General features: G+C 46.8%; 1 protein-coding gene across 35 annotated transcripts in view; it reads left to right on the forward strand.

Moving 5' to 3' along the window:
• The first annotated feature begins 12,487 nt into the window (after nucleotides 1–12,487).
• The window catches only part of LARP1B (La ribonucleoprotein 1B), a 154,099-nt gene continuing 146,225 nt past the window's right edge, over nucleotides 12,488–20,361 (forward strand). For 18 of the 35 annotated variants that reach the window (XR_010156153.1, XR_010156164.1, XR_010156157.1 and 15 more), the window contains exon 1: nucleotides 13,213–13,931. Coding sequence is in view for 13 of the 35 variants with exons in the window: in XM_016952193.4 (XP_016807682.1) it covers nucleotides 13,412–13,931 (520 nt within the window). In the remaining 22 variants the exon portion in view is untranslated. Of the gene's footprint in view, nucleotides 12,931–12,951; nucleotides 13,107–13,130; nucleotides 13,932–14,140; nucleotides 14,361–20,361 lie in introns of those variants that run through there. The other 17 variants (XM_009448269.5, XM_063808282.1, XM_054682663.2 and 14 more) reach the window with 8 other exon arrangements.

Below are 20,361 nucleotides of genomic sequence, written 5' to 3' on the forward strand. Positions count from 1 at the left end.
AAGCCCAGCTAATTTTTTTTATTTTTTTTTAGTAGAGATGGGGTTTTACCGTGTTAGCCAGAATGGTTTCGGTCTCCTGACCTCGTGATCCGCCCGCCTCAGCCTGCCAAAATGCTGGGATTACAGGCATGAGCCACCGTGCCTGGCCCCTCTTTTTTTATTTTCTTAATCATTAAAAAAATGTAAAATTCATTCTTAGTTTGTTCCTGTATAAAAATAGGTGGTAGGCTGGGCGCAGTGGCTCACGTCTGTATTCCCAGCACTTTGGGAGGCCGAGGCGGGTGGATCACGAGGTCAGGCGTTCGAGACCAAACTGACCAACATAGTGAAACCCCTTCTCTACTAAAAATACAAAAATTAGCTGGGCGTGGTGACACATGCCTATAATCCCAGCTACTTGGGAGGCTGAGGCAGGAGAATTGCTTCAACCTGGGAGGCGGAGGTTGCAGTGAGCCGAGATCGCGCCACTGCACTCCAGCTCGGGCAACAGTGTGAGACTCTATCTCAAAAAAAAAAAAAAAAAAAAAGGTGGTAGACAGATTTGGCCCATGGGCCATAGTTTGCCAAGGCCTGATCCAGATAATCTATATGACCTTGAATTGTTTTCTAAGTAGTATATTTTTACTAGTGCTTATGATTGGAATCAAGCAGTTATATAGTAATAAATATGGTTGTTCATATATGTGACATATAGTAATAAAAACATTGTAAGTCAGAAAAAAAGCCAGTAGTCTTCTTACCCTTCATGTTCCCTATGTATGATTTTGTAATTAGAAAAATATTGGGTCACTGAGTTATGCAGACCTCCAAAATGTTGACACATTTCATTACACAACATCAAAAATTAGGTTCATTAAAATCACTACTGAGCTCATCAGAAAATCTTTAAGCACTAGGAAGCTGTTTAGTTCATGGTAATCGTTAAAAGTTTTCCAAGCTTCTCATTTTCTCTTGAAAACTTGAAGGTTATCACTGACAACAAATATTGTCTAGTTGTTGCCACTGATGTGACAGGCTCATTTCATTCATTTTTTAGAAGATGTCTGCCAAATTACCTAAGCACAAGTAAACCTATTTTGTTATCAATAGTTTTTTTCTTTTTTGTGTCTGTGACAGAGTCTCGCCCTGTTCCCTAGGAGTGCAGGGGCGTGATCCCAGCTCACTGCAACCTCTGCCTCCTGGGTTCATGTGATTCTCCTGTTTCAGCCTCCGGAGTAGCTGGGATTACAAGCACCCACCACCACACCCAGCTAATTTTTGTATTTTTTAGTAGAGACGGGGTTTCACCATGTTGGCCAGGTTGGTCTCGAACTCCTGACCTCAGGTGATCTGCCCGCCTCGGCCTCCCAAAGTGCTAGGATTACAGGTGTGAGCCACCGTGCTCAGCCCCATTTGATCTTATTTCTAGGGGATCATGACACTGAAACTACAGAGAAGGGAATGCAATCCTCTCATACTACATTGTTCTGCAGTAAGAGATAGCTATAAACTCAAAATAACATAAAGCTGTTTGTGGATTCTTAAATTTTCGGACCAATCTATGAACAAAGCACAAAGGTATATTATGGTTACTCAATAGAGTATAAGTGATTACTCCTGACAATGTAAGGAAAAGGAAGAAATGTCCAGGATGTGGAGACCTCTCATACGCTGCCAGTGGGTGTGTGAATTGGTACAAGAGTTTGGAAAATGACTTGGCAATATTTGGAACAAATGAAGATATGCAGATCCTATGACTCAGAAATTCTATTCCTAAAATGATACCCTCAATAAATTGGCACATGCACACCAGAAAAAAAAAATGTTCATAAAAGCCATGTTTATAGTAGTCCCAAATTGGAAGCCGAAAAATTCATCAACAATAGCATAAAAAATTGTGATATAGTCATTCAATGAAATACACATACTATAACAGAATAAATGACCTACAGCTACTCTCAACTTGTATGAATCTTAAAAACATAATATTGAATGAAAGAAGCAAGACGGAAAGTAGCATATGATTCCATCTACATATAGTTTTAAAAATAGGCAAAACTATGGGATGCATGTTTAGTGACAAACCATAAAGAAAAGCAAGAAATTTGAGGAGGCCAAGGCAGGAGTATAGCTTGAGCCCGGGAGTCCAAGACAAGCCTGGGCAATGGACACCTCATCACTACAAAAATTGAAACAAATAAAAAATTTGCCACGGCCGGGCACAGTGGCTCACGCCTGTAATCCCAGCACTTTGGGAGGCTGAGGCAGGTGGCTCACGAGGTCAAGAGATCGAGACCACGCTGGCCAACATGGTGAAACCCTGTCTCTACTAAAAAAAAAATACAAAAATTAGCTGGGCATGGTGGCATGTGCCTGTAATCCCAGCTACTTAGGAGGCTGAGGCAGGAGAATTGCTTGAACCTGGGAGGCGGAGGTTGCAGTGAGCCGAGATTGCATCATTGCACTCCAGCCTGGTAACAAAGTGAGATTTCGTCTCGAAAAAAAAAATTTGCCAGGCTTGGCAGCTCATGCCTCTGGTCCCAGCTACTTGAGTGGCTGAGGTGGGAGGATCTCTTGAACCTGGGAGGTCAAGGCTGCAGTGAGCCGTGATCGCAGCACTACACTATAGCCTGAACAAAAGAGTGAGATCTTGTCTCGAAAAAAAAAAAAAATGGTGTGTGTTGGTGGGGGACACATGGGAGTTCTAATAAGAGGGTTGAATGTAAAAATAAAGAAAAGCAGACAACCGTTGGAAGGTAGAACAAAGGGTAGGATGATATATTCTCATTTTATAGAGTGGCAATATAAGAAGCTCTTTCTAAAATTGGTGAAATACTAAGTAAATGTTCAAATTACTTAAATTATTTAAAATTTCCAAGTAAACAACAAAAATATCAGAAATTGGGAGGAGAATCGAGCAAGGGCTTATGTAAGTGTGTTAAATCCTCATGTTTTATAGTGGCAAGGCAAAAGTTGAAAGATGGTAACTTTGGGGATTTGTACCTTTGTGAAGTAGAACTGTTTTTTTATTTTCATTATAAACAATATTGTACCATTTGGTGTTACCATATGCATAAGCTAATTGCATTTTTTTTTTTTTTTGAGACGGAGTTTCGCTCTTGTTGCCCAGGTTGGAGTGCAATGGCGCCATCTGCGGCTCACTGCAACCTCTGCCTCCTGGGTTCAAGCGATTCTTCTGCCTCAGCCTCCTGAGCAGCTGGGATTACAGGCCACCACACCCAGCTAATTTTGTATTTTTAGTAGAGACGGGGTTTCTCCACGTTGGTCAGGGTGGTCTCGAACTCCCAACCTCAGGTGATCCGCCCGCCTCGGCCTCCCAAAGTGCTGGGATTACAGGCGTGAGCCACCACGCCTGGTGGCTGATTGCATTTTAAAAACCACAAGCTATTTTGTAGTATTGTTGAACAACTTTAAGGAGAAAAAAAGGCAATATAGTGTATTGTTAAGAGTATGAACTATGGAGAACTATGAAGCCAGATTGCTTGGGCTCAAATCCTTGCTCTGGCACTTTCTCTTTTTTTTTTTTTTTTTTTTTTTTTGAGATGGGAGTCTTTTTTTTTTTTTTTTTGAGATGGGAGTCTAGTTAGTTCTGTTGCCCAGGCTGGAGTGCAGTGGCATGATCTTGGCTCACTGCAGCCTCCACCTCCCAGGTTCAAGCAATTCTCCCGCCTCAGCCTCCCAAGTAGCTGCGACTACAGGCATGTACCACCACACCCGGCTAATTTTTGTATTTTTAGCAAAGATGGGGTTTCACCATGTTGGCCAGGCTGCTCTTGAACTCCTGGCCTCAGGTGATCCACTGGCCTTGGCCTCCCAAAGTGCTGGGATTACAGGCGTGAGCCACCACGCCCGGCCCTGGCACTTTCTAATTGTATGATTCTAGGCAAGCCATTTATCCATTTTGCCTCAGTTTCCTCATTTAAAAATGGGGGCAATAATAATCTGTATTTTATATAGTTGTTCTTAGGATTAAATGAATTAACACATGTAAAACACTTAGTGTCTAGCATATGTGTGTTAACTATTACCTACCACTAGGTAGTTAATTGTGAAAAAGAAAGCTGAAAGGAAAAGATGAAGACTGAAAATTACCCAGTAGACTTATTAACATGTAAGTCATTTGATATTTTAGTGACACGGTTGAGTGATAGAGCCAGAAACTGGACTGAAGAGGGAGAGGTGAAGAAACAGATGCATACTCAATTTTCCATGAATCATTGATCATATTCCTTACATTTTTTTCTTAACTCCTTTGACTTTCCCAAAGATAACTACTATCTTTTTTTTTTTTTTTTTTTTTTGAGATGGAGTCTCGTTCTGTCACCCAGGCTGGAGTGCAGTGGTGCAATCTCGGCTCACTGCCACCCCGCCTCCCCGGTTCAAGCAATTATCTGCCTCAGCCTCCCGAGTAGCTGGGATTATAGGAACATGCCACCACGCCTGGCTAATTTTTGTATTTTTAGTAGAGACAGGATTTCACCATCTTGGCCAGCCTGGTCTTGAACTCCTGACCTCATGATCCACCCGTCTCGCCCTCCCAAAGTACTGGGATTACAGGCGTGAGCCACTGTGCCCGGCCTGATAACTGCTATCTTTACTTCTAACACAATAGATTAATTTTGCTCTTTTTGAACTTTAAGTAAATTTAACTCTATACAAATCACAGTGTATTTATGTGTGCCATCTTTTATGTTTACCAGCCTAACACTATGCCTGTGAGATGTATCCATATTGTTGCCTGTAGATGTAGTTAATTTTTCAAAGCTGTATATTATTTCATTATATACTGTATTAGTCAGGGTTCTTTAGAGGGACAGAACTAATAGGATATGAAAGGGAGTTTATTAAGGAGAATTGACTCACACTATCACAAGGTAAAATCCCAGGATAGGTGGTCTGCAAGTTGAGGAGCAAGGAAGTCAGTGGTAGATCAGTCCCCCAAAACCCCAAAAGTAGGGAAGCAGCCTTCTGTTTGTGGCCAAAGGCTCAAGAGCCCCTGGCAAACTACTGGTGTACATCCAAGAGTTCAAAAGCTGAAAAGCTTGTAGTCTGATGTTTGAGGGCAGGAAACATCCAGCATGGGAAAAAGATGAAGGTTGGAAGACTCAGCAAGTCTAGTCCTTCCACTTTCTTCTGCCTGCTTTATTCTAGCCATGCTGGCAGCTGATTAGATGGTGCCCACCCAGATTGAGGTTGAGTTTCCCTCTCCCAGTCCACCAACTCAAATGTTAATCTCTTTTGGCAACACCCTCACAGACACACCCAGGAACAATTCTTGGATTGAAGGATTTTTATTCTTCAATCCAATCAAGTTGACACTCAATATTAACCATCACATATACCATGCCACTATTTATGTATTCTACTGCTGGTAGGCATTTAGGCTATTTCCAGTTTAGGGCTAGAAGAATGATAAAGAATGCTGGGGTTTTTCTGTTCATGTGTTTTGGTGCACTTGTGCACACATTACTGTTGGAGCAAAATGGCTGGGTCAGAGATATGCTCATATTCAACTATACTAAGTACTGCCAGTTTCCCACAATAGTTGTACTAATTTTGGTAGTGTCACACTGTTTCTTTCTTTCTTTTTTTTTTAATGTCATCTGGTAAGTTGTAGTGTTTGTTTCTTTGTTTCTTTTTTTATTTTTTTGAGATGGAGTCTTGCTCTGTCGTTCAGGCTGGAGTGCAGTGGCACAATCTCGGCTCACTGCAACTTCTGCCTCCTGGGTTCAAGCGATTCTCCTGCCTCAGCCTCCTGAGTAGCTGGGATTACAGGTGTGAGCCACCACGCCCGGCTAATTTTTATATTTTTAGTAGAGACGGGGCTTCACCATGTTGGTCAGGCTGGTCTCAAACTCCTGACCTCCTTGATCTGCCCGCCTCGGCCTCCCAAAGTGTTGGGATTACAGGTGTGAGACATTGAGCCTGGCCAGGTTGTAGTGTTTTCTCTTTGTGATTTTAACTTACATTTCCCTGCTTTCTTTTTTTTTTTTTTCTGAGACAGCATCTTGCTCTTGCTCTGTGGCCCAGGCTGGAGTGCAGTGGTGCGATCTCGGCTCACTGCAACCTCTGCCTCCCAGGTTCAAGCGATTCTCCTGCCTCAGCCTCCTGAGTAGCTGGGATTACAGGCACACGCCACCATGTCTGGCTAATTTTTGCATTCTCAGTAGAGATGGGGTTTCACCACGTTGGCTGGGCTGGTCTCAAACTCTTTGACTTCGTCATCTGCCTGTCTTGGCCTCCCAAAGTGCTGGGATTACAGGTATGAGCCACCGTGCCCCGCCCCATTTCCCTGCTTTCTAATGAGGTTAAACATGATTTTGTTTCTTTCTTTTTTTTTTTCTTTTTTGAGACAGGGTTTCACTTTGTTGCCCAGGCTAGAGTGTAGTGGTATGATCGCAGCTCACTGCAGCCTCAATCTCCGAGACTCAAGTGATCCTCCCACCTCAGCCTCCCTAGTGGCTGAGACTACAGGCATGCCACAATACCGGGTATCCATGAAAGTGTCAAATTCTGTAAAATATTTGAAGAGATTTATTCTGAGCCAAATATGAGTGACCATGGCCTGTGACACAACCCTCAGGAGGTCCTGAGAACATGTGCCCAAGATGGTAGGGGTGCAGCGTGATTTTATGCATTTTAGGGAGGCATGAGACATCAAGTACATTTAAGAAATACGTTGGTTTCGCAGGAAAGGCAGGATAACTGAAATCGGAGTTGCGGGGGTGGGGCTTCCAGGCTATAGGTAAATTTAAACCTTTTCTGGTTGACAATTGGTTGAGTTTCTTTAAAGACCTGGGAAAGCAGCCAGGCATAGTGGCTCATGCCTGTAATACCAGTACTTTGGGAGGCGGGGACGGGCGGATCACCTGAGGTCAGGCGTTCGAGACTAGCCTGGCCAACATGGTAAAACCCCAACTCTACTAAAAATACAAAAATTAGCCGGGTGTGGTGGTGGGTGCCTGTAATCCTAGCAACTTGGGAGGCTGAGGCAGGAGGATCACTTGAACCCAGGAGGTGGAAGTTGTGGTGAGCCAGGACCGAGCCATTCAGCCTGGGCAACAAGAGGGAAACTCCGCCTCAAAAAAAAAAAAAAAAAAAAGACCTGGGAAAGAAAGGCATTCTCCTTTCGAAAGAAAGAAAATGTTGAAGTTAAGATAAAAGATTACAGAGACCAAGATTATTTTTGAAGCCTTATAGTGGCTACGCTTAGAGACAATAGATGACAAATGTTTCCTATTCACATCTTTAAAAGGTGCTACGCTCTTAGTTAATCTCTTTAGGATTTGGAGGGCCTGGAAGAAAATACCTAGCTATGTTAATATAGATTCTTTACAGATGCAAATTTCCTCCCCTACAAAGGACAGCTTTGCAGGGCCATTTCAAAATATGGCAAAGGAAAGAAAAAAAAAATAGGCCGGGCGCAGTGGCTCAAGCCTGTAATTCCAGCACTTTGGGAAGCCCAGGAGGGCAGATCACCTGAGATCACTGAGATTGAAGCCAGCCTGGCCAACATGGTGAAACACCAACTCAACTAAAAATACAAAAAACTATCCAGGCGTGGTGTCGTGCACTTGTAATCCCAAGTACTCAGGAGGCTGAGGGAAAATAATCGCCTGAACTCGGGAGGCAGAGGTTGCATTGAGCTGAAATCGTGCCACTGCACTCCAGCCTGGGTGACAGGGTGAGACTCCATCTCAAAAATAAATAAATAAATAAATAAAATAAAACAAAATATGGCAAAGAAACATGTTTTGGGGTAAAATATTTTGACTTTCTTCTTTGTTATGCCAGAGTCACACTAGAAAGTAAGTCACAATATATAGGGTTAAATAAAACCCATCTGATGAGAATTTATGGTTTGTAGGGCATGACTCCTCAGACCCCTTAGATAGGAATTTGGACAAGATGAAAAAAATGAGAGCTTAGTCCTCACTGGCTATATATATATATATATATATATTTTTTTTTTTTTTGTAGAGACCGGGTTTCATCATGTTGCCCAGGCTAGTCTCAAACTCCTGGGTTCAGTCTCCTGGGCTCAATCAATGCACCAACATTGGCCTCCCAAAGTGCTGGGATTACAGGCTTGAGCTACCGTGCCTAGCCTATGATTTTCATATAAACATATGAAGCATTTTGATTCTCTCAGATTTTACACTCAGAATACACTATCTACAGTTAATTCTGAACTTTTTCTCCTACTTAATTATATTATAAGAATACTAAGAAGATGAGCTGAGATAGGGTCTTGCTATGTTGCCCAGTCTGGTCTCAAACTCCTAAGCTCAAGTGATTCTCCTGCCTCAGCCTCTCAAGTAGCTGGGACTACAGGCAGCTGCCACTGTGCCCAGCTTTAGGCAGAAATTTAGAACTTGATCTCTTTATTTCATTTCTCATATCCATTAGATTAGCAATTCCTGTTAATGAGATCATTCCCAAAATGTATCTCAAATCATTCCATTGTCCTATGCACTGCCACCTCTTAAGTCCAGACCATCATCATATCATTCTTGGAATACTACAACAACTTCATGTTTTTCACATTTTGCATTTTGTCACTGCCCATTCCACTTCATTTTCCGTATTACAGCAACAGGGGTATTAACTCTTACATCTTTTCAGTGTTTTTCCATTGCTCTGATAGAATTCAAATTCTGTCATAATCCAGAAGCCCCTGCAGGCTCTGCCTTAGGCTATCTCTCTAACCTCATCTTTACTCATGCTTTGTTTTTTTTTGTTTGTTTGTTTTTTTGTTTGTTTGTTTTGAGACAGTCTTGCTTTTTCACCTAGGCTGGAGTGCAGTGGGGTGATCTTGGCTCACTGCAACCTCCGCCTCATGGGTTCAAGCAATTCTCCTGCCTCAGCATTCCCAGTAGCTGGGATTACCCGCACCACCACCACACCTGGCTAATTTTTGTATTTTTAGTAGAGACGGGGTTTCACCATGTTGGCCAGGCTGGTCTCAAACTCCTGACCTCAAGTGATCCGCCCGCCTTGGTCTCCCAAAGCACTGGGATTACAGGCTTGAGCCACCACGCCTGGCTGTTTTCTTTTTCTTTTTCTTTTTTTTTTTGAGACAGGGTCTCGCTTGAACCCGGGAGGTGGAGGTTGCAGTTAGCTGAGACGGCGTCACTGCACTACGGTCTGGGCGATGCAGCGAGACTGTCTCAAAAAAAAAAAATTAAATTAAATTAAAAAGTTAAATGGAACTGAATAGATCATGTAAGAATGTCTTCATAGCCCAGCGCAGTGGCTCACGCCTGTAATCCCAGCACTTTGGGAGGCCGAGGCGGATGGATCACCTGAGGTCATGAGTTCGAAACCAGCCTGGCCAAAATGGTGAAACCCCCGTCTCTACTAAAAATACAAAAATTAGCTGGGCATGGTGGCAGGCGCCTGTAGTCCCAGGTACTCAGGAGGCTGAGGCAGGAGAATGGTGTGAACCCGGGAGGCGGAGCTTGCAGTGAGCCGAGTTCGGGCCACTGCACTCCAGCCTGGGTGACAGAGCAAGACAGAGGCGGTGGCTCTCACCTGTAATCCCAGCACCTTGGGAAGCTGAGGCTGGCAGGTCACCTGAGATCAGGAGTTCAAGACCAGCCTGGTAAACATGGTGAAACCCCGTCTCTTTTAAAAACACAAAAATTAGGGACAGGCGTGGTGGCTCACGCCTGTAATCCCAGCACTTTGGGAGGCCGAGGAGGGTGGATCACTTGAGGTGAGGAGTTCAAGACCAGCCTGGTCAATATGGTGAAACCCTGTCTCTACTAAAAATACAAAAAATTAGCTGGGCATGGTGGTGCATGCCTGTAGTCCCAGCTACTAGGGAGGCTGAGGCAGGAGAATTGCTTGAACCTGGGAGGTGGAGCTTGCAGTGAGCTAAGATCCTGCCACCGCACTCCAGCCTGGGCAACAGAGTGAGACTACATCTCAAAAAAAGAAAAATTAGTCAGGCATGGTGGCACATGCCAGGAGAATCGCTTGAACCCAGGAGGAAGAGGCTGTAGTGAGCCAAAATCGTACCACTGCACTCCAGCCTAGGCAACAGAGTGAGGCAACAGAAAGAGGCCTCTTTCAACAGGCCAGGCGCGGTGGCTCACGCCTGTAATTCCAGCACTTTGGGAGGCCAAGCGGGGGCAGATCACCTGAGCTCAGGAGGTCGACACCAGCCTGGGCAACAAGGTGAAACTCCGTCTCTACTGAAAATACAAAAAATTAGCTGGGCATGGCAGCGCATGCCTGTAGTCCCAGCTACTCGGGAGGCTGAGGCAGGAGAATCTCTTGAACCTGGGAGGCAGAGGTTGCAGTTAGCCGAAATCATGCCACTGCACTCTAGCCTGGACTCCAGCTCAAAAAAAAAAAAAAAAAAAAAAAAACCAACAAAGAAACAAAAAAAGAAAGATATTTATGGCTGGGTGTGTGGCTCACGCCTGTAATCCCAGCACTTTGGGAGGCCGAGGTGAGTGGATCACTGGAGGTCAGGAGTTTGAGAGCAGCCTGGCCAAGATGGTGAAACCCCTTCTCTACTAAAAATTCAAAAATTAGCTGGGTGTGGTGGCAGGCACCTGTAATCGCAGCACGACACCACACCCAGCTAAATTTTTGTATTTTTAGTAGAGACGGGGTTTCACTGTGTTGGCCAGGCTAGTCTGGAACTCCTGACCTCGTGATCCGCCAGCCTTGGCCTCCCAAAGTGCTGGGATTACAGGCGTGAGCCACCTCGCCTGGCTGATGGCAGTGTTTTGAACCAAATAATTTGTTCTTCCAGACCAGGTGAACACCCTACCCAAGGGCAGATAATCCACAGATTGGCTAATGAATTGTATAATCTGGCTGGAAAAAATAAGTAGGGTCAAGCAGTCTTTTATCCTTAATTTTGAACTATGAAGCAGAGGAAGAGTCTGGCACGTAGCTGCAGAGGCAGAATGAAGTAACAAGATAGAGGTTAATTACAGCAAATTGGGTCAGTCAGATGAAACTAAAATCAGACGGAACGCTCAAATTTTGGAATTTTAAGTTTATTATTAAAAGGACACTTTACAGAGGTGTGAGGCTAGGCGTGGTGGCTCACGCCTGTAATCCCAGCACTTTGAGAGGCCAAGGTGGGGGGATGACTTTAGGCCAGGAGTTCGAGACCAGCCTGGCCAACATGGTGAAACACTGTCTCTACCAAAAATACAAAAATTAGCCGGGTGTGGTGGTGGGCGCCTGTAATCTCAGCTACTCGGGAGGCTGAGGCATGAGAATCGCTTGAACCCGGGAGGCAGAGGTTGCCGTGAGCCGCGATCGCGCCACTGCACTCTAGCTTGGGTGACAGAGAGAGACTACCTCTTAAAAAAAAAAAAAAAAAAAATGCCGGGCGCGGTGGCTCATGCCTGTAATCCCAGCACTTTGGGAAGCCGAGGCGGGTGGATCATTTGAGGTCAGGAGTTCAAGACCAGCCTGGCCAACATGATGAAACCCCGTCTCTACTAAAAATACAAAAATTAGCCGGGTGGTAGTGGCACGCCTGTAATCCCAGCTACTCAGGAAGCTAAGGCAGGAGCATCTCTTGAGCCTGGGAGGCAGAGGTTGCAGTTAGCCGAGATCACGCCACTGTACTCCAGCCTGGGCAATAGAGTGAGACTCTGTCTCAAACCACCACCACCACCACCATCACCACCACCAATAAAAAATACAAAGCGCCACTAATAACAGAGCTAGTAAAGATGGGTGGGAATATAGGTGGAAGTACAATCCCCGTTTAATTGCAACAAGGTTCGCCAGGTTGCTTAGGGTTGGGCAAACTGGAGATCACTGACACGGAAAACAAGAAAACCCTTATTGTTTATAGCTGTTATGTATGAATAGGTTATTAGCCTTAGGAAAATTATTTGTGCCGAATACAGCTTTTGAGTAAGCAAAAAATATTAACGTCAAGTTGAATGTAATTGAACCGACTTATTGGGCGTGGGGTGGGGGTGGGGGTTGCAAGCCCAAACAAAAGGCGAGCACAGATAATTTATTTAACAAGGCTATGGGGTTGGGGGGGGGGCTCGGAAAAAAATCAGCGGCGGAACCTGCTCTCAGCCACCTTGCACCAGGACACAAACACTGACTCAAAAATGAAACAAGTATCATCTCTAAGTGAATGTGAGTGACAAGTAGAAAGCTCGTATCCGATTTATTATCAAAACGTCTTTGTACCATTTTAACATCCATTCCAGGAAGAAAAAACCTATTGGGAATATGGTTAATTTGTAATTAAGTGCTATTTACCCAAATTAAAGAAACAGGTAACAAAAAATTTTAAAAGCCGGCGAAATACTATTTAATTTACTGAGGAACGCTTTAGAACTCTTTTAGTTGGTGGGTGGGAATGCGGGCGGGGAAGCGCACTACGCCGAACGCTGGGGCAAAGGTTTCCTAAACAGTTACCGAGAGGTAACTCCGCCTTCATCTGGGACGTGGCTCAAGATTACAGGTGATCGCGGTGCCCCGAGGCGCCAGGAGGCAACTTTCACCTGGGGGAGGCGCCGGGCGCCAGCGGGCCAAGCGGCCGGCCGCGGAGCCCACTTCACTTGGGAGCTGCCCCAGGCCGGGGGTCGACACCGCGTCCCCTCCCTTAGCCTAGTAGCGACCCAGCTTTAGGGCCTAAGGGCAAATCGAGCGCTCGGTCCTCCCGGCGCCATGTGCGCGGCCCGCCCAGGCCCTTGGCCGCCGTCGCCGCGGGGGCAGGCCGCGAGCCAGCCGCGAGCCACAGAGGCCTGGTGCGCGCCCCGCCCCTGAGCCTGCAGTCGGGGCGGCCTCAGCCAGTGAGCCGGGAGTCGTCCCCTTCGTCCTCCCTCGCACTCGGAGGGCAGCTGGGGCGGGGCAGACCCTCGGGCAGGGCGGCACCCCGGCGGGCGAATCCGTCAGCTCCCGCGGGAGGCCCGGCGAGAGAAGGAGCCGGTGAGTAGCCACGTCACGCTCCTCAGGGAGGCCCCGCCCCGTGCTCTCGGGCCGCCCTTCTTCGCCGTCTCCACGCCTCCGCGGGCAGTTACCAGCTCTGGCTGCTCGCGCCTCCCCAACTCGGGTAAAGCTCCTCGGCCTCGGCGTGCTGCGCCTCCGCGGCTGCCCTGCGCCAGGTGAGGGCTCGCGGCTCCCGGCTGCGGCTCCCGGCTGCGGCTCCCGGCGCGTGGTGGCGGGCTCGGGGCGTGCGTCGCGGAGAGGACGGGGCCGGCGGGCGGTTGGCGCTCCGTTCGGTGCGGGGAGGGGCGTCACGCCGGGCGCTGCGCGGCCTCGGCGGGCGGCGGCAGCGGCGGCCACGGCCGCCGGGCTCTCGGGTTGTCTGTCCCCAGTTGGAGCCGGCCGGTGTCCCGGCGGAGAGACGGGCAGTCGGGTTCCCTGGCCTCGGGGCCACCCCGGCTGGGGCGGCTGGGGCAGAGGGACGATGTCTACTCGCGCCCCGATGCCCGCCGCCCATTCTCGGGAGGATCCGCCCGCGGTGACTGCTGAGAGGGAGTCGCTGTTGGCCGCGGCGAACCGGCCGGCCGAGCAGCCGCCCCCGCCCGAATGTGAGGGCAAAGAGGCGGCGAGGGAGGAGAGGGCCGCGGCCGCCACTAGCGCTGGGGCGCGGGGAGAGCCGTCGCCGGCGCTGGTGCTGGGACGCAGCGTGCCCCAGGCGGCTGTCCCCGTGAGGCCCCTGGCGCTGCACCTGGCGCACAAGGCGCGTGGGCCCGGGGGCCCTTTCGGCGGGGAGCCGCCACCGCCGCCGCCGTCGCCGTTGCCGCCGTTGCTGCGGGATCCGCCGGCCGAGGACGCCCGGGAAGAGGTGGCAGCTGGCCCTGCGGAAAAGCGGCAGCCGCCGCTGCTGCCGCCTAAGGGAAATCCCTGGACCAAAAAGCCTCCCCAGCACCTGTCCCCAGGCACGACAGGTCCGCCACCGCCCCCGCTGGAAACCCTGGAGGCAGGTCTGTGGTTGCTCTGCGTTGGGCACTGGCAGGGTGCGGGCAGGGGCGACTTGCGGGACTTGCCGGCGCGTGGCGGCGGTAGCAGGCACCAGGCCCGGGTAACGGCAGGCCTCCCCTCCCTGTCAGTCGGAGGTAATTTGTTCCAAGGTGTCATTCACTCTGCCTATTTACATACATGGGCATCTGGGAAGGGAGCGGCAGGAAGAGGTGGGACCTCAGGTTCTCCTTGCCTGATGGGGGCACGGAGGTGGTAGCTTGGCGGCGCAGCCCTGCTGGCGCGGTTGCGATTGTGTTTTGTCCCCACGTGTTAGTGGCTTGGGAAATTAGCTAACTTTAGATACTGCAGTGCTTCGTATGGGAAAGTTTTGGTAGACTTTTTTTTTTTTTACATAAAAGGATTGAAGCAAGTCAGAGCAAGGGGATTTATTGGTAAGTGGAAGCGCGATTGTAGTCTTTTGTGAAATAAGATGAAAAAAGGTTTTCAAAACACTGCTGAGCAGTCATATTAAAAATGAGACTTTAAATGTGGTTTTTAAAGTGCTTTATGGGGGGAGGGGGGAGGGATAGCATTAGGAGATATACCTAATGTTAAATGACGAGTTGATGGGTGCAGCACACCAACATGGCATATGTATACATGTATAACCTGCACGTTGTGCACATGTACCCTAAAACTTTAAGTATAATTAAAAAAAAAATAAAGTGCTTTAAGTTATAAGTGTGCTGGAAAATAATTGAAATAGGATAGTTGACATGCGAGCGTGGATTGCACGTTAGGTAAATGGTTTTCTAACATTGTCAGCTCTCCTTCCCTTTAGAGGAGATAAGATTATGCCACTATATTTGAATGCTGACCAATGCTGTATGGCCGTCGGTGCTTTATTTTGATTGTAGTAACTGCAACTTAAGAAAGTAAAAATGGGCCGGCGCGGTGGCTCACGCCTGTAATCCCAGCACTTTGGGAGGCCGAGGCGGGCGGATCACCTGAGGTCAGGAGTTCGAGACCAGGCTGGCCAATATGGCGAAACCCCGTCTCTACTAGAAATACAATCATTAGCCAGGCGTGGTGGCGGGCGCCTGTAATCTCACCTACTTGGGAGGCTGAGGCAGGGAGAATCGCCTGAACCCGGGAGGTGGAGGTTGCAGTGAGCCGAGATCGCGCCACTGCACTCCAGCCTGGTCGGCAGAGTGAGACCCACTCTCAAAAAAAAAAAAAAAAAAAAAAAAAAAAAAAAGTTAAAATGGAAATAAAAACCATGAGAAAAAGCAGTATCTGGCCGGGCGCGGTGGCTCATGCCTGTAATCCCAGCACTTTGGGAGGCCGAGGCAGGTGGATCACCTGAGGTCAGGAGTTCAAGACCATCCTGACTAACATGGAGAAACCTTGTCTGTACTATAAATACAAAATTAACCTGGCGTGGTGGCGCATGCCTGTAATCCCGGCTACTGGGGAGGCTGAGGCAGGAGAATCGCTTGAACCCGGGAGGCAGAGGTTGCGGTGAGCCGAGATCGTGCCACTGCACTCCAGCCTGGGCAACAGGAGTGAAACTCCGTCTCAAAAAAAACACAAAAAAACAAAACCGTATCTTTCTAAATTAAGTTGTAAATGACTTGAACTTTTTATATGCAAATGATAGCTGTTTACTTGCAAGTCTTCATTTTTATTTAAAATTAAAGGTTAGCAGCAGAACAGGAAATATTTTAGCGTGTTTACTGGCTTGTGAGGATCAAATGCGATGAAGAGGTGGTATAAATGTAAGGCGATTGGCTGTGCGCGGTGGCACACGCCTGTAATCCCAGCACTTTGGGAGGCCGAGTCGGGTGGATCACCTGAGGTCAGGAGTTCGAGATCAGCCTGGCCAACATGGCGAAACCCCGTCTCTACTAAAAATACAAAAATTAGCCGGATGTGGTGGTGTGTGCCTGTAATACCAGCTACTCAGGAGGTTGAGGCAGGAGAATCGCTTGAACCCGGGAGACGGAGGTTGCAGTGAGCCAAGACTGAGCCACTGTATTCCAGCCTGGGTGACAGAGCAAGACTCCGCCTCAAAAAAAAAAAAAAAAAAAAAAAAAAGTTCGGTGATTGTTACAAGCACCCATTATGTTATGTTAACATTTCTTCAGAGGAACTCTCCAAAGAGGGAGATATGTGTTGAGTTAATTGATTCTTTTGCCTTTGCACAGAAATACTCCTCATTAATTGTTGATAAATTTTGACACTTGCAGAAAAAAAGTTTTCTCTGGATTTAATATTGGCATAATTCCTTCCTCGCTATAAAGAGCTGTTTGTTTACTCCTATTACTAACTAAAGAGAACATGATTAAGTGAAGACCTCATAAAGTTTTTCTTTTTTTTCTTTTTTAAAGCCCAGTGGCAAGCACTCTAAAATTTAGCAAAGAAAGAAAACCCTAGTGAATCATCTTATTTGCTGTTTCACCTCTCTACTTCTAGACTTACAGACAATTATACATTCAGTGAATTACCAAGTAGGAACTCTTTGTTGATCATAAAACCAGTATCATAGATTTTAAAACTTCGAAGCCATACATGGTAGTGTGTGCCTGTAGTTTTAGCTCCTTGGGAGGCTGAGGCAGGAAAAATCAGTTTTGCCCAGGAGTTTGAGGCTGTAGTGTCCTATCATAGTGCCTGTGAATAGCCACTGCATTTTAGCCTGGGCAATATAGCAAGACCACGTTTAAAATAATAATATTAATAATAATAATGATAATAGAACTTTAAAAACTGTCAAGGTAAGCCTTGGGAACTTTAATTGCAAATGACCTGCAAAAAATATTTAACAGTAAAGCTATTGGTGCCTTCATTCTCCAGTCTTCACTGGAGATTAAGAACACTGTGATACTAGTTGTATGGTATGGTTCATGGAAATTTCAGTTTTGCTGTTGTCTTGTGTAGGCAACTCTTTCTGTCTTTGGATGGAATCCATTCTGCACTGGCAGGAAGACCATCTTTCAGACCTGGCATAGTGTAGTAATAGTGTAGTAACCATGGTCTCTTCCCAACACTGACTCTGCACTGTTCTCCCACAATTTCTTTCTTTCCTTCCTTCCTTCCTTCCTTCCTTTCTTTCTTTCTTTCCTTCTTTCTTTCTTTCTTTCTTTTTTTTTTTTTCAAGAGATGGAGTCTCTCTGTGTTTCCCAGGCTGGTCTTGAACTGCTGGCCTCAGGCGATCCTCCTGCTTCCCAAAGTGCAGGGATTACAGACATAATCAGGCTTTCTATTTTCTTAAGCAAATTTACAACTTCAGGAGTAAAGAAACAGGACCACAGTCTATTTGCAGTTAAATAACTTAGGTAACTTAGATAAAAGAGATTGTGGTGTAGAAACGTACTGTTTTGAGAGACTTGGGTTCTAGTGCAGGTATTGTTACTAACTGGCTAGTTGACTTCTGGCGAGATTTCTGGGCATTATAAATGAATAACATGGATAGACTCATTTCTTCTGGTTCATAATACCAGAGTGCCACTTATAACCTGGCTGCCTTGGCTTCCATTTATATATTTATTTAATATTATTTAATTCATTTAAATAAATACATTTTACATTAGTTTATTTAAATAGGTAGATAGATTGTCAGTCTTGCTCTATTGCAGTGGTGAGATCATAGCTCACTGCAGCCTTGACCTCCTGGACTCAAGCAATTCCCCTGCCTTGGCATCCCAAGTAGTTGGGATGACAGGCACGCATGTCATTCCATGGAATTAGCCATGCCCGGCTAGTTATTTTTAATTTTTTTTTGTAGAGACAGGGGCCCCCTTTGTTGTCCAGGCTGGTCTTGAGCTCTTGGGGTCCAGCTATCCTGCCTCAGCCCCCACAAAGTGCTGGGACTACAGGTGTAAGCCACCCTGCCTGGCAGCTTTCTATTGTCTATTTTCTTTCTTTCTTTTTTTTTTTTTTTTTTTTTTTAATATTGAGACGGAGTCTCGCTCTGTCGCCCAGGCTGGAGTGCAGTGGTGCAATCTCTGCTCACTGCAAGCTCTGCCTCCCGGGTTCACACCATTCTCCTGCCTCAACCTCCTGAGTAGCTGGGACTACAGGCGCCTGCCACCATGCCCGGCTGATTTTTTGTATTATTTTAGTAGAGATGGGATTTCACCGTCTTAGCCAGGATGGTCTCGATCTGCTGACCTCGTGATCCGCCGGCCTCGGCCTCCCAAAGTGCTAGGATTACAAGTGTGAGCCACTGCGACCGGCCTTTTTTTTTTTTTGAGATGGAGTTTCATTCTTGTTGCCCAGGCCGGAGTGCAATGGTGTGATCTCTGCTTACCGCAACCTCCACCTCCTGTGTTCCAGCGATTCTCCTGCCTCAGCCAGCCAAGTAGCTGGGATAACAGGCATGCGGCACCATGCCTGGCTAATTTTTATATTTTTAGTACAGACAGGGTTTCTCTATGTTGGTCAGGCTGGTCTCGACTTCCCGACCTCAGGTGATGCTCCCACCTCCGCCTACCAAAGTACTGGGATACAGGTGTGAACCACCGTGCCTGGCCGGGCTTTCTATTTTCTTGCCTTTTTTTTTTTTTTTTTTTTTTTTTGAGACAGAGTCTTGCTCTGTCACCCAGGCAGGAGTGCAATGGCGCGATCTTGGCTCACTGCAACCCCCCACCTCCCAGGTTCGAGCAATTCTCCTGCCTCAGTCTCCTGAGTAGCTGGGACTACAGGCGCGCGCAACCATGGTTGCCCGGCTAATTATTTTCTATTAATTTTTACTAGAGATGGGGTTTTACCACGTTGGCCAGGCTGGTCTCGAACTCCTGACCTCAGTTGATCTGCCCGCTTCGGCCTCCCAAAGTGCTGGGATTACAGGGGTGAGCCACCATGGTTGACCTCAGGCTATTTTCTTAAGCAAATTTGCAACTTAAGAAGTAAAGAAATAGGACCAGAAGTTGTTTAAAGTTCACAGTGGGTACCTCTAAATCTATTAGTTATCTATTAGTGATTGTATAATTTATACTATATAAATTGTATAATTCTACAAAACAGGATGCTCTTTGAGAGAGAGAATTGTATTGAAATAACAGACTTAAATCAGGTCTATCCTGCTCAAACTTGGATTTACTGTTACTCTGTTAATGAGGTAAAGGAATTCCATCCACAGAATTTTGCCAGGAAGTTTATTACTACAGTTAGAAACATAGGAAACACAGGGGAGAATATTTCAGGACAGAAATTATGAATTTTCTCTACATTACAACCTGCAGATCTAAGTGAACCAGATTCTTGATGCCTCGGCCCTTGTGAGAAATTTTCTTCCACTTTTAGGATGATTTTGATCATGTGTTGCTGTTTCTAGATATCCAGATGAGGCACTCTTCAGCCAAAGTTGCTGCCCACCCAAGAGGCCTTTTATCTTGAAATTTAGTCATGAGACCAGAAGGAACTTCTCCCATCTGTGTCCTGACTTGGTATTAGTTTTATTTTGGATACCTTGGATACCTCCTTTTTTTTTTTTTCTTTTTTTGAGATGGAGCCTTGCTCTCGTCGCTCAAGCTGGAGTGCAATGGAGCAATCTCATTGCAACCTCCATCTCCCGTGTTCAAGCGATTCTTCTGCTTCAGCCTTCCGAGTAGCTAGGATTACAGGCGCTCGCCACCATGCCTGCATAATTTTTGTTTTTGTTTTTGTTTTGAGACGGAGTCTCGCTTTGCCACCCAGGCTGGACTGCAGTGGCACAATCTCGGCTCACTGCAAGCTCCGCCTCCCGGGTTCACGCCATTCTCCTGCCTCAGCCTCCCGAGTAGCTGGCACTACAGACAGGCGCCTGCCACCACGCCCGGCTAATTTTTTTTTTGTATTTTTGGTAGAGACGGGGTTTCACCACGTTAGCCAGGATGGTCTCGATCTCCTGACCTCGTGATCCACCCGCCTCGGCCTCCCAAAGTGCTGGGATTATAGGTGTGAGCCACTGCGCCCGGCCAATAATTTTTGTATATTTAGTAGAGATGGGGTGTCACCATGTTGGCCAGGCTGATCTTGAATTCTGGACCTCAGATGATTGACCCACCTTGGCCTCCCAAAGTGATGGGATTGCAGACATGAGCCACCACCCCCGGCTTTTTTTTTTTTTTTTTTAAGAGACCGAGTCTCACTTTGTCACCCAGGCTAGAGTAGGAGTACACTGACACAATCATAGCTCACTGCAGCCTAGAACTCCTGGGCCCAAGGGATCCTCCTGCCTCAGCTTCTCAAGTAGCTAGGACTACAGGCATGTGCCACCATGCCTGGCAAATTATTTTATTTTTGTTTTTTAAATTTAAAAATAGAGACAGTATCTTGCCATGTTGCCTAGGCTGGTCTCAGAACTCTTGAACTCAAGCTATTTTTATTTTTTTTTGAGACAGGGTCTCACTATATTGCCCAGGCCTAGTCTTGAACTCTTGGCGGCCTCAAAGGATTCCTGCCTCAGCCTCC

This window comes from Pan troglodytes, chromosome 3 (genome assembly GCF_028858775.2).
Source record: "Pan troglodytes isolate AG18354 chromosome 3, NHGRI_mPanTro3-v2.0_pri, whole genome shotgun sequence".
Taxonomy (NCBI): domain Eukaryota; kingdom Metazoa; phylum Chordata; class Mammalia; order Primates; family Hominidae; genus Pan; species Pan troglodytes.